At 56.0% G+C, this 11736-nt stretch overlaps 1 protein-coding gene across 1 annotated transcript; it reads right to left on the bottom strand.

Moving 5' to 3' along the window:
• Positions 1-289: 289 nt before the first annotated feature.
• Positions 290-1380, bottom strand: SOCS1 (suppressor of cytokine signaling 1). Its single transcript, XM_065893130.1, has one exon. The coding sequence runs from the start codon at positions 1331-1333 to the stop codon at positions 689-691; it is 645 nt and encodes a 214-aa protein (XP_065749202.1). The 5' UTR covers positions 1334-1380; the 3' UTR covers positions 290-688.
• Positions 1381-11736: the final 10356 nt, after the last annotated feature.

Below are 11736 nucleotides of genomic sequence, written 5' to 3'. Positions count from 1 at the left end.
GTAAAGTTAAGCATGTAAAGCACAGAACAGGGCCTGGCACACATTAAGAGCTCAAACGTGAGCTGCCATTTTACACACAATACCAAAACTAGACCAACGGTTCGTCTACCCCTGAGAGCTGAGGGTTGAGCCATGCAGGGTTCCCAGCCACAGAACACAGGCCACACACCATCTTCGGCCACACGGGTCAGTCTTAGGAACCTGGACCCACTCAGAACCATGGAAAACCTTTGCCCAAAGCACACGCTCTAGAAACCTTTTTTCTTAAAAAAAAAAACTTTCATAATAAAGTTTATTACCTAAACTGGTGGTAAAAAATATAAAATAGGATTCTGCACAGCAGAAAAATAAAGCCAGAGACCCTCCCCCAACCCCTGGTTTGTGCAAAGATACTGGGTATATGTAAACATGAAGAGGTAGGAGGTACGAGTTCAGGTCCTGGCCCCAGATACAATTAAGTTAAGCTGCTACGACAACCAGGGGGACCCAGAGGGAGCACCGGGAGGGGGCACCCCCACAAGAGGTGGGGAGGGGTCTGCGGCCTTGTCTCCAACCCAGGGTAGAAGGCGCCTCGCCCCCTACACCCTCTCCCTCCAACCCAGGCGGGGAGGGCACCCACGTGGTTCCAGGGAGATAATAATAATAGAAAATAGTAAGACGCCCCAGTTAATGCTGCGTGCGCGGCCGGTCATATCTGGAAGGGGAAGGAGCTCAAGTAGTCCCGGAGGACGGGGTTGAGGGGGATGCGCGCCAGGTTCTCGCGGCCCACGGTGGCCACAATGCGCTGGCGGCACAGCTCCTGAAGCGGCCGCACGCGGCGCTGGCGCAGCGGGGCCCCCAGCATGCGGGGCGGCGCCGCCACGTAGTGCTCCAGCAGCTCGAAGAGGCAGTCGAAGCTCTCGCGGCTGCCGTCCAGGTGGAAGCGGCCGGCCTGGAAGTGCACGCGGATGCTCGTGGGGCCCGAGGCCATCTTCACGCTGAGGGCAAAGAAGCAGTTCCGCTGGCGGCTGTCGCGCACCAGAAAGGTGCCCACGGGCTCGGCGCGCAGCCGCTCGTGCGCCCCGTGCACGCTCAGGGGTCCCCAGTAGAAGCCGCAGGCGTCCAGGAGCGCGCTGGCCCGGGTGATGCGCCGGTAGTCGGCGTGCGAGCGGAACGTGCGGAAGTGCGTCTCGCCCGGGGTCGGGGTCGGAGCCGGAGCAGCCGGGCAGGGCCGCGGGCGCGCAGGGGCCGCGGGCGAGGAGGAGGAAGAAGAGGAGGAAGGCTCTGGCCGCCGTCGGGGCTCTGCTGCCGTGGAGATTGCATTGTCGGCTGCCACCTGGTTGTGTGCTACCATCCTACACGCGGGGCCGGCCGAAGGGGTGGGCCATAGCGTCCGGGGGTGCGCTGATGGGAGAGACAGGCTGTGAGCAGGGAGTCTGGGTGGGGCTGGGCAGGTGAGGGCCCGCGAGGCAACTTGGGAGGGGTGGGGCTCTGGGGTGAGCCGCTCCTAAAGGGCCGAGGGTTCAAGACCAAGTCCGCGCGGCCCTTTGAGCCTCAGTGGGCTCATCTAGAAAATGGGCTTCCCCGCTCGCGGAGCACTTCAAAGCGGGTGGGAGCTCGGTGGAGCGGAGTGCAGCCCCCGAGTCGCTCCGAGTTTGGGTACAAGAAGGGGGCGTGGAGAGGTGCCGGGGAGAAGCCTGCCCCGATTCCGATTCCGGCCAACCGGCCCTCGGCTCACCGCCGCGCGACCGCCGCCTCCTGGCCAGGCCTGGAATTGGCGCCTTGTCCGGGCGAACTGGGCAAAGGCAGGAGAAAAGCTACGCTGCGGGAAGTCCACGCGCGGGGTCTGCCAGGGTGGGGCCAGAGGGGGCCAGGAACGTGGCGGCCGCGACCCCACCACGCAGCCCCCGAGGCCGCCAGACACCCGGCTGTCCTGTGCTTTCCTCCCCTCTCCCTCCCGCTTCCTAGCCCAGTGCCCCGCTCACCTGGCGGCGGGGCGCGGGTCGCCGCAAGCGGGGCTGCTGGGGTCTCCGGGGCGGCTCTCGCGCATGCTCCAGGGCCAGGAGCCGTGCAGCTGCCACGGCCGCAGCTCTGTCCGCTGCGCGCCCGCCCCTGCACCAGTCTTTTAAACTGGCTTGGGGGCGTGGTCTGCAGAAGGCTCCTCCCCCTACAGACCCCACCCCCTTACAGGCCCACCCTTCCGCGCCACTTTCGGTTTCTTTTTTTGCGCGCCGAGGAAGCCAGGCCGGCTCGACCTTTTCCACAAATCAGGGAGCCCTACCCGGGGAAGCCCCCCGCCCTGACCTAGCGTCGCATCTGTCCTAGGACCCACCCCGTCAAGGTCTCTAGCACCACCTGTGAACCTCCTGGGCACTTCTCAGAAGCCCCCTTCGGAACTGGCGGCCCTACTTTTCCCCCACGTACCTTCGGTCGCAGATTTCTGCAGGCAAGCCCTTTAGGATACTCTGGACTAACCGTGACACACCCCTCTTCCCCTCCAGGTGTCTCAGCACCCATCTCTGGTAGAGCTGTGTCCTCTACTCCACCCGACCCTGCTCGGACCCCTCGGACCCCTCGGGACTGCTTCCTCCACTGCCCTGCCCGCGTAGTCTCGGAGCCTCTAGATGGCCGCCTCCGCACCCCTCCCTGCCTGTCGCTGTCCCTGGTCTTGGCGTGGGCTTCCGAGGAAGCGGCGGCCTGACCACAGGCTTCGGAGGAACCCTTTGGCGGCATGGGAGGGGTGCCTCGGCTGCGAGCCCAGTTCCTCGGAAACCGGGTGAGGCCCGGCAAGGTACCGGCGGCCTTGGCCAGCCCTCCCTACTGCACGACTGCTGGAGAAACCGAGCCCCAGTGTTTGGCAGAGGGGGAGCTCCAAACGAGGCACGCCCTCCTCGCTTTTATTTTGGGGAGAGGAAGTCGCATCTGGACACCCCTAAATGCACTTGGGAGCCCAGTGAAAAGATAGTTCGTTTTCAGATGTGATAATTCCAAAAACCTACTTCGAGTTTTCCTGGCCAGCCCCTCCTCTCCTCCGACTTCTGCTTTACAGATTCCCCCCCCCCCCCACTGCTCGCATCTGCCCCCTCCCCACACTCACACCTCCGCCTTGGAATGATGGGGTACCAGCTACGATTTGTATATTTGTGTGTGATCCTCTCTGTCGTGGGAAGGCACGGAGAAGGTGCCTGGCTGGTACATGTATTTTTGAATGAAAGAAAGCACAAATGAGCTTGGGGGCTGCTGGGTAGCCTGTCTCACAGTCTGGGAGGGGTCCCGGGGAAGACGCCAGGCTTGGCAGGGACTGGCCTCACGCTGGCACACACTGCCCTCTACAGGCAGCTCTCAGGCTGCAGCCCAGCTAGCTCCTCGGCTCCGAGCCCGGCTGGAGCCAGGTCCTCCTGCCCGCCTCCCTAGTGATTTCCTTCCCTGGCCCTAGGTAGATCCCAGGACCCCCGTGTTTCCTCGTAAACACAAAGGGGTGGCCCAGAACCAGCCTTGCTTAGGGCCCCATTGTCTCCATTAGTTCGTGTTGGCAGCAGCTGGTGTTGGTCATTGATGTGGTTGTCTTGGGGGTGTGTGTGTGTGTGTTAGAGAGAGAGTGCTCATGCACTTGTGTGCAAGGGAGTGAGAAGATGCAGAGCCACGCATGTGTCAGTGGTCAGGTGCTGTGGTCATTCTGGAGCACCGACGGGAGCACCTGCCCTGTGGTAGGTGACAATATAAAGTATTGGACTTTGGACCCAATCTATCTGGTTTCCAATTCCAATTTTGCAACTCTCTGTCCTTGTGACCTTGAACATGTAGTTAACTCCCTTGCCTGGTTTCTTCATCTGTGAAGGAGGTAATAATATCTCCCTTGTAGCGTGGGAATGAAATGAGTGGCTGTGGGTCAAAGGCTTAGACCAGTCCCTGGTGTATAATAAGCATTCAGTAGGTGTTCGCTCTCGCTGCTACTGTATATCAGCGGCTGTCCGCGGCTGTGACAGCAAAATGGAGCCTGCAGACGCGTGGCTTCATTTCAGAAGTTCTAGCCCAAGGAAAGCAGGCCATAGAAGGCATGGGTGGAGTAGAAGGAGGTAAACCAGGCCCCTGGGTGCTGGCAGTGGGGAGGCATAGCACCTCCTTCTCACTTGAGCTGGAGGCGGGTGGTCCAGGCTCAGAGAAGGCGGCCAGGCTGGGCTGGCTCCTGCATGACTTGTCTTCCTGCCAGCATGTCTCCTTGGCAGGCCTCTGGGCAGAGGGAGATTTATAAAGAGCTGATGGCCCATATGCCCCCCCACCATCCATTGACAGACCGGATGGCTACTTGGGAGAGCCCCCTCTTTTTCCCGGGCACCGGGGCCTCCTCCTCTCGGCCCCCTACTTGCTGCCATGTGTCCACCCATCTCCCTGGAGCCCCCTCCTTCATTTCATTTACTATTACCTATGGTGTATTGGCCTAAACTGACTGGGTGATAAATGCTTTACAGTCCTTAGACCATTGGATTGACACAACAATCCAATCTGCTCATTTTACAGATAGGGAAACTGAGGTGGGGGGGGAGTCACCTGCCCAGGGGCACACAACTCAGAAGGGGCAGGGCGGAGCTTCATACCCAGGGTGTCAGACCCCAAAGCTTTAGCGCTTGTCTACTGTGCTGTAAACTCCCTCCCCACCTCCTCCACCCTCCCGCCACCCTAACCAGATTCCTGGTGATCTCCAATCCCGGTCTGTCTTCTGGTAAAACAGTTGATGCCAAAGAAATCAGACTCATTTGCAAGCTGAGCCTGCTTGGGGAGGAGTGAGGACCGTTCTGCCGACTTTCCTATTTATAAGCTTGTGGAGGCCCCAGGTCTTACCAGCCAAGCCTCTGTCTCCCACTTTGTGGCTTTGGGCCGTTCTGAGTCTTGGTTTCCTTGCCTGTACAGTGGGCCTCATCCCCTACCCTGAGCAGATCCTGGTTGTGCAAGCCATAGTGAGGTAGGCACAAGTTGCCGAGCACACATGGGCTCTCCTCACCACCAATAGTGACAGTTACTACAGCTTTGGTTTCATTTTCTGAAGTCCTGAGTTCAAAACGAAACCAAATCCAGATACAAAAGGGAAAAAGAAATACACTGATTGACAATCCTTTGTCTCCTGGGCTGTTCTCCCTGGAGGACTGGCAGTAGACTCGCAGGAAGCTAGGCCACGTGGGACCCCTGAGGAGCTCAGGCTCCACAGCTGTGGAGACCATAGGCAAGCAACCTGCCCTCTCTGGGCCTCATTTGCCCCAGCTGCACAATGAGCTGTGGAGGTTTTGTGCCTCACAGAGCAGCATGGAAGCAAAGCCCAAAGCAAAGGGCCAGGTACAGAGAGAGTGCTTAGCACAAGTGACTTCTTGTCACAGGGCAGTTGGGTCAGCCCCATGTCCACCTGTCGGCTGGTTCTCCTCCCCCAACCCCACCCTCAGCAGCCCTGGCTGCCCCAGAAGGGAGGGGCCCAGCCAGCAGCTGGGGGGAGTCAAGATCCTGGCCCTCGGAGCTCAGTTTTTCAGTTTCTCTTTCTAGCTTTGGCAAAGTCCTGCCGGGAAAAACAGCCCCGGTCAGGTCGTGTCATCTTGAAACTGCCCTCTGCCCCAGCGCTCATCAGCCTTTCTTTACAGCCATGATTCCCATGGGAGTCTGTGCCTCTGGGGAGCCTCGAGCTGTGGGGCTTAGAGCAGGGGTCCCCAACCCCTGGGCCACAGACGGCCTGTTAGGAACCAGGCTGCACAGCAGGAGGTGAGCGGCAGCAAGCGGGCGAAGCTTCGTGGCTTCATCTGCCGCTCCCCATCGCTCGCATTACTGTCTGATCCGTCACCACCCCTACCCCCGTCTGTGGAAGAATTGTCTTCCATGAAACCGGTCCCTGGTGCCAAAAAGGTTGGGGACTGCTGGCTTAGAGCATGGATTCTGGTTTCAATCTATCACTTAATGAGCACATGGCCTGGGGCCAGCTTCTTAGCTTCTCTGTGGCTCGATTTCCTCATCTGCAAGATAGGGGTAATGACATTTATTTCACTCTTTCAGTATTTATTCAGTAGGTATTTATTGAGTGCCTACTGTCTGCCAGGCACTGGGAACTCAGGGGTCTTCAAGCAGACATAGGGGAGGCAGTGAATTCACATGATCATCTCAGATCATGGTAAGTGCTATGGGAAAATAAAGAGGGAAAAAGGGAACAACAAGGTGTTTTTGGAGTGAGGGCAGGCGTGAGATAAGGCAGTCAGGGAAAGCCTCTTGGAGGCTGGAGTTGAGGCCCTTCTAAAAGCAGGTAGCGAGAACAGCCAGTGCAAAGGCCCTGTGGTGGGAGCGATTGGCATAGTTGAGGATCAGAAAGGAGACGTGTATGGTTGGTGTAGAGAGCCAGAGGGTGAGTGCAGGGGTGAGTTATAGAGGTTGACAGGGGTCCAGTTGATGGGGCAGGGCTTTGTTGGAACGTGGGAGGGGTTTAGATTTCACCCTGACTGCAGGAGACATTCCTTCAGGCCCAGGAGACACTACAGGATTGGGTGTGGAAAAAACCCTCTGGCTGCTGAAATTCTGGACAGCTTGGGTATTAGCCACAGAGACCTACAGTGGGGGCCTTGGGACACACCTCACAACTGTCCCTGACCTCCCTCTCCCAGGATGTTACCACACTAGCCCCCGAAATGGGTTACAAAGACAGTCCTAAGGGAAAGCCAGGGCATTCAAGCTTTGTAGTAGAGAACACTGCTTGAGGAGTCCAAGACCTGAGTTCTGGGGTCACCCGTCACTCCCTGGAAGAGGAGTCACCATTTGCTGAGCCTGCTGTGGGCCAGGTGACAGTGTCTTGGTATGTTGTCTTATTTACTCTCCGCCATGGTTCTATGAGGTGGAAATTATGTCGCCATTTACCAGATGAGAAAAGCGCTACTCGGGGAGCTGATGGAACTTGGTGAAAGTGTTTTGGAGAGACCTGGGGCTTGGCCTCTGTGCAGAGAGGTTGCTGCATTACATGGGGTAGAACCTAGTCCCAGCTGGTCCCGACGGCAGGAAAGGTGGTGTGTTTCCGTGGAAGGGAGGGGATGCTCGAGCCCAAGGAGAAGGCTCTCATCCAGCAGAGGAGGAGTGATGGACTGAGCTGGTGGCTGGTCTTCCAAGGTCCTGGGGAGACTTGGTGGGAACATTCCAGCAGGCCTATTATCCCCGTGTAACAGGCGAAAAAGGAGAGATTAGGTCAGAGATTACGTGAAGTATCCAGTATTAACCGGTTTTCATAAAGCAGTTGCTGGTACCGTGTTAATAACTCAAAAAAAGGAGGGGCGGGAAGGAGGATTTCTGAGAGCCCCGGTTGTGGCACACCAGGTCCTGGTCCCAGCTCCCCACCCCACCCCCACCCCCCTCCCTCCCACCCTCCCTGTGGCTTCAGGCAAGTTCCCTTAATGCAGTGGCCGATAGAGCTGTCAGAAAGCCCAAGCCTGGCAGGCCCAGTGCCTTTTCATCAGTAAATCTCCCAGGATCTTGCTTGGAGCCTCTTTCTGGGCATTATTCTAATAGGCCGATCTGCTTCCCACCCTACCCCATCCCATAAGTGGCAAAGTAGGTGTTAGCAGCTGATGAAAAGAGCAATGGTGGTTACCTTTGGCAGTTGACACAGAGGGGAAACAAGAATTTGCAGAAGCTGTGCAACTAGACACGAGGGCTGACCATCACAGTCTGGGGACACTGGGGGCGGGGGCAGGAGGGCTTCTCAGCTCTGCGGCCGCCACACCATGGGAAAGCCGTTTGGAGGGGCTGATCGCGCCCCAGTTCTTTCGCTTAAGGCCCGTTGCTTCAGGGCACACTGACCAGCAGGAGACTTGATGGTGGCCCGTGCCGCATGGGCCCCTGGCCGAGCCAGCAGGGATGAGCAGCCTCTGGGAGGAGGCAACCCTTGACCCGAATTTTAAAGAGCGAGCGAGACTCAGCCCAGGGAGGAGAAGGGAGAGCACTCCTGGCAGAGCATGGCGTCAGCAAGGGCCTGGAGGCCAAAATTTGAGGACCCGAGTGGCAGGTGGCAGGAGATGAGGCTCCAGGGAGCAGGAGAGGCCCTGGTGCCACCCTGCTGGTTTATAGGCAGAGGCTTGGCTGGGGGAAGGCAGCGGGTGGCTAGCCGTGGCCTCTCCCTGCCCTGGGGTGGTGAGTCCCACTGAGGAGAGCCTTCTGGGTCACCTTGCCTGGACCAGTTCCAGAGGCAGAGTTTACATTCAGCATTCCTGTGCTATCTTTTTCCAGAGTCAACAGAGCTTTGCTGAGCGCTTATTAGATACTTCACTGATGCTCATGCCTTTTCTCCCTGATTTTCATTTCCTAGTGGAAAATAAAGTATTTCTCCTCCCCAGACATATCCCCAGGCACCAGCTTAGTCTATGTCCTTCCAGATCTTTCTCTAAGTGCTTACATATCTGCATTTTCCCCCATAAAAGTACAGTGTAGAATTCTTTGTGTAGAATTTTTCCCCTCCATCAATGGTATATCTTTCTCCATCTAGCCCTTTTCACCCAACAGCATGTCCTGGCAATCTGAGTAGATAGCATAGAGATCAACCCCATTCTTTTAAAAACCGCACGATAGTCCTCAGTGAACCTGCGTGTTCATTTAGCCATCCTATGGGTTGTTTGCAGTTTTTTGCTCTTGCAAGCCATGTGGCCCTGGCACACATGAGAGAAATGCTTTGCACACTGTAAATGTTCATAGACACTGCCCCATTCGCCTGCCAACATGTGCATGCACATTTGACCCCTTGGCAACTGCATTCAACTGTATCTGCTTCGCTGGGTTCTCCCAGTGCTTGTTATTATCAAAACTTTTCTGGTTTTGCCCATTCACTGGGTTCAAAAGTGGCATCTCACTGTTGCTTTTTTTTTTTTAAAAATAAATTTATTTATTTTTGGCTGCGTTGGGTCTTCGTGACTGCGTGCGGGCTTTCTCTAGTTGTAGCGAGCGGGGGCTGCTCTTTGTTGTGGTGCGTGGGCTTCTCATTGCAGTGGCTTCTCTTGTTGTGGAGCACAGGCTCTAGGCACATGGGCTTAAGTAGTCGTGACACGCGGGCACAGTAGTTGTGGCGCCAGGGCTTAGTTGCTCCGCGGCATGTGGGACCTTCCCAGACCAGGGCTCGAACCTATGTCCCCTGCAATGGCAGGTGGATTCTTAACCACGTGCCACCGGGGAAGCCCCTCACTGTTGCTTTAATGCCTGCACATTCTTTCATTTATTCAGCGAATATTTGCTGAGCTTCTAATATGTGCTAAGTACAGGGGATGTAGCGATCAAGAACAGCATGGCGCCTTGGACCTCTTGACAAAGCCTGAGGTGCAAATAAGGCTCAGAGAGGTTAAGAGACAGCCCCAGGGTCACCCAGCGAGGGAATAGGGGAGCTGAATCTACAGAGTTTGAGGTCTTTTTCCTCCTGAATCACACCTCAAATGGGCATCTCAACGCAGGCTCTGTACCCTCTTCCCTGGCTGCTCCCCCCGCCACCCCCAGGACAGTTGGGTCCCCTTAGTGGTGCCGGGGCAGCTGAGCGAGCAGTCCCACCACAGGCGGGGCTGTGTCTATTTCTCAGACCTCACTTCAACCCAACATCCCAACACGGTGGGTGGGGGTGGGGGGAATGTGCAGGACCTCTAGGTGGCTGAATTTAGCATCTATTTCTCTCTGTTTCCTGAATTTGGGTTTTCCGCAGGCCTGCCCCCAAACTACTACCGCCCCACCCCAAACCAAGCAAGTGAAAGAATGAATCTGTGGTTTGATTTTTGTCCTCTTGTCGTCATGTGTCAGACTGCGGGAGGGCAGCTGTGTGCCCACATGTGCTTGCTTGTGTGTGTTTCGGTGTGTGGGAGGGGAGGCAGGTGAGAGCCTGCGTGTGTGTATGGGGAGGGTGTGGATTCTGGGAGTCCGCACGTGAACCTCGGGCTCTGCGTCTGAGTGGGTTTGAATGGCAATTTCTTTGTATATGTGACTGGATGTCTGTGTATTTGTACCACTTTTTTCTGAGTGTTGGTTTCAGGGAAATGTGGGGTTAAGATGGGGCCATAAACCACACACGCGACCCAGTTTGTCTGCTTCCCAGTTCACTTCCTCTATTACAGAGTTGATGTCTCTACAGTAGAACTCCTGCCTTCGGTGACTGTATCATAAAAGGACACTGTCCAGGGAATAGGGAAGTCCTTTGGTGAGTGGGGCTCAAAGTCTCTGACCTTATCCTCTGACCCTCTGTCTCCACCTCCTCCCTTAAAACTGCTCTCTAGAAGCACTTCCCAAACTCTTTAGCAGTGAGGTGTCAATGACTATCATGACATTATGTGGCTTTTGTTTTTAAACAGGGAACCAGGAGGTTTGGGGGGAAGGAAGCATGAATCTCAGATCTCAGACCTGCCCTCCAAGAGGAAGGTCTCCTGTGCCGCCCTTGGTCCAGGCCCTGCTCCCTCCCTCCTGGCCATGACCTCCCACAACTCTTCCTCTTGTCCCTTCTGTCCCCTACCATTCAGTCTCCACCCAGCAAAGACACTAGACCCTGTCTCCTGCCTGATTAAGACCCTCCCGTGACTTATCACACCAAATAAAATGTCCAAGCTCCCCACGGCCCTGCAGATCCTGCGTGGCCTGGCCCCACCTGGTGCTGCCACCCCCTGGCGGCCACCTGCACATCTGTGCCAGCCGCGCCAGTCTTTGGAACATCTCAAGCTCTTTCCTTCCTTGGGGCTTTGCACGTACTGTTCCCTTGGCCTGGAATGTGCTTCCCTCAGGTCTCCTCCACTGGGCCTTCCTTGACCTCTGTCCCCAGCCCTGCTGCACCAGAGTTGCTCTGCGTTACATCCAGACCTTGCTCCTTTGATACTGCTTATTGTGACCGACAAGTCTTGTGCTTACACGTTTGTGCTCTTTCTGTGGACAGGGCCTTGTGTGTCCTCTGTGCTCCCAGAACCTAGCCCAGCCCCTGAAAACAGTTGGTCCCTTAGTAAAGTTTGTTGAAACAAGTGAGGCTCAGAGGTTGATCACCAGCCCAAGGCCATGCAGCAGGGAAACAGGATGAGCCAGGATTCAAACTCGGGATGCTCTGGACTGCAAAATGCACATACCTAACCCCTCTTCCTGCCTCTCTCCTGCCACGGTTCTGGACTGCCTACTGCATGTGGATCACACGAACAGTGTGTGGGCCCGTGGGCATCCCGTGTGTGAGTGTGTGTGTGTGCACCTGTGTGCATGAACATGGGAGCATACAGGACAAAGGAGGGCTCTGCCCAAGTAGAGTGTCGCCCATCTACTCCAAAGTCTTCTTGATGTCTCCACCTCGCATTCATTTGTGACCCTGTGTGAGGATTTGTTCCGTATACTTGCATGAGGTCCCATCACAAGGCACGTCCCTCCTCCCTACCCAACCTCTTCCCTGCTTTGTGCTTCCAAACCAGACGCCCAAACACGTGACACGTTTAATGAAATCAAAATATTGACTCAAGGATAAGTCATCCAGTGTACAAGCTTTAATCAGTGTTGCATAGAAATCACTGTAGTAACACGTTCCTGCAAAGAGTTTGGCTTCTTCCTTCTAGCATTTCATGCATGACGGCGTTTCTCATCTGGGTGGAACAAAGCCATGGGGTGCCATCTTAGTTGTACTTTCATCCTAAGAGATAGGAATGGGAAAGGGAGCCTTTAATAGCTGAGTGCTTCCTAAAGTCACTTAACTGTCCTGCTGGGTTTTGGATGCTCACGTGTATTTGAATATGGCGCATGAATAGAACTGAGACAATC

This window comes from Phocoena phocoena, chromosome 15 (genome assembly GCF_963924675.1).
Source record: "Phocoena phocoena chromosome 15, mPhoPho1.1, whole genome shotgun sequence".
Taxonomy (NCBI): domain Eukaryota; kingdom Metazoa; phylum Chordata; class Mammalia; order Artiodactyla; family Phocoenidae; genus Phocoena; species Phocoena phocoena.
The sequence above is the reverse complement of the archived record's forward strand: the minus strand, read 5'-3'. Positions and strand labels throughout refer to the sequence as shown.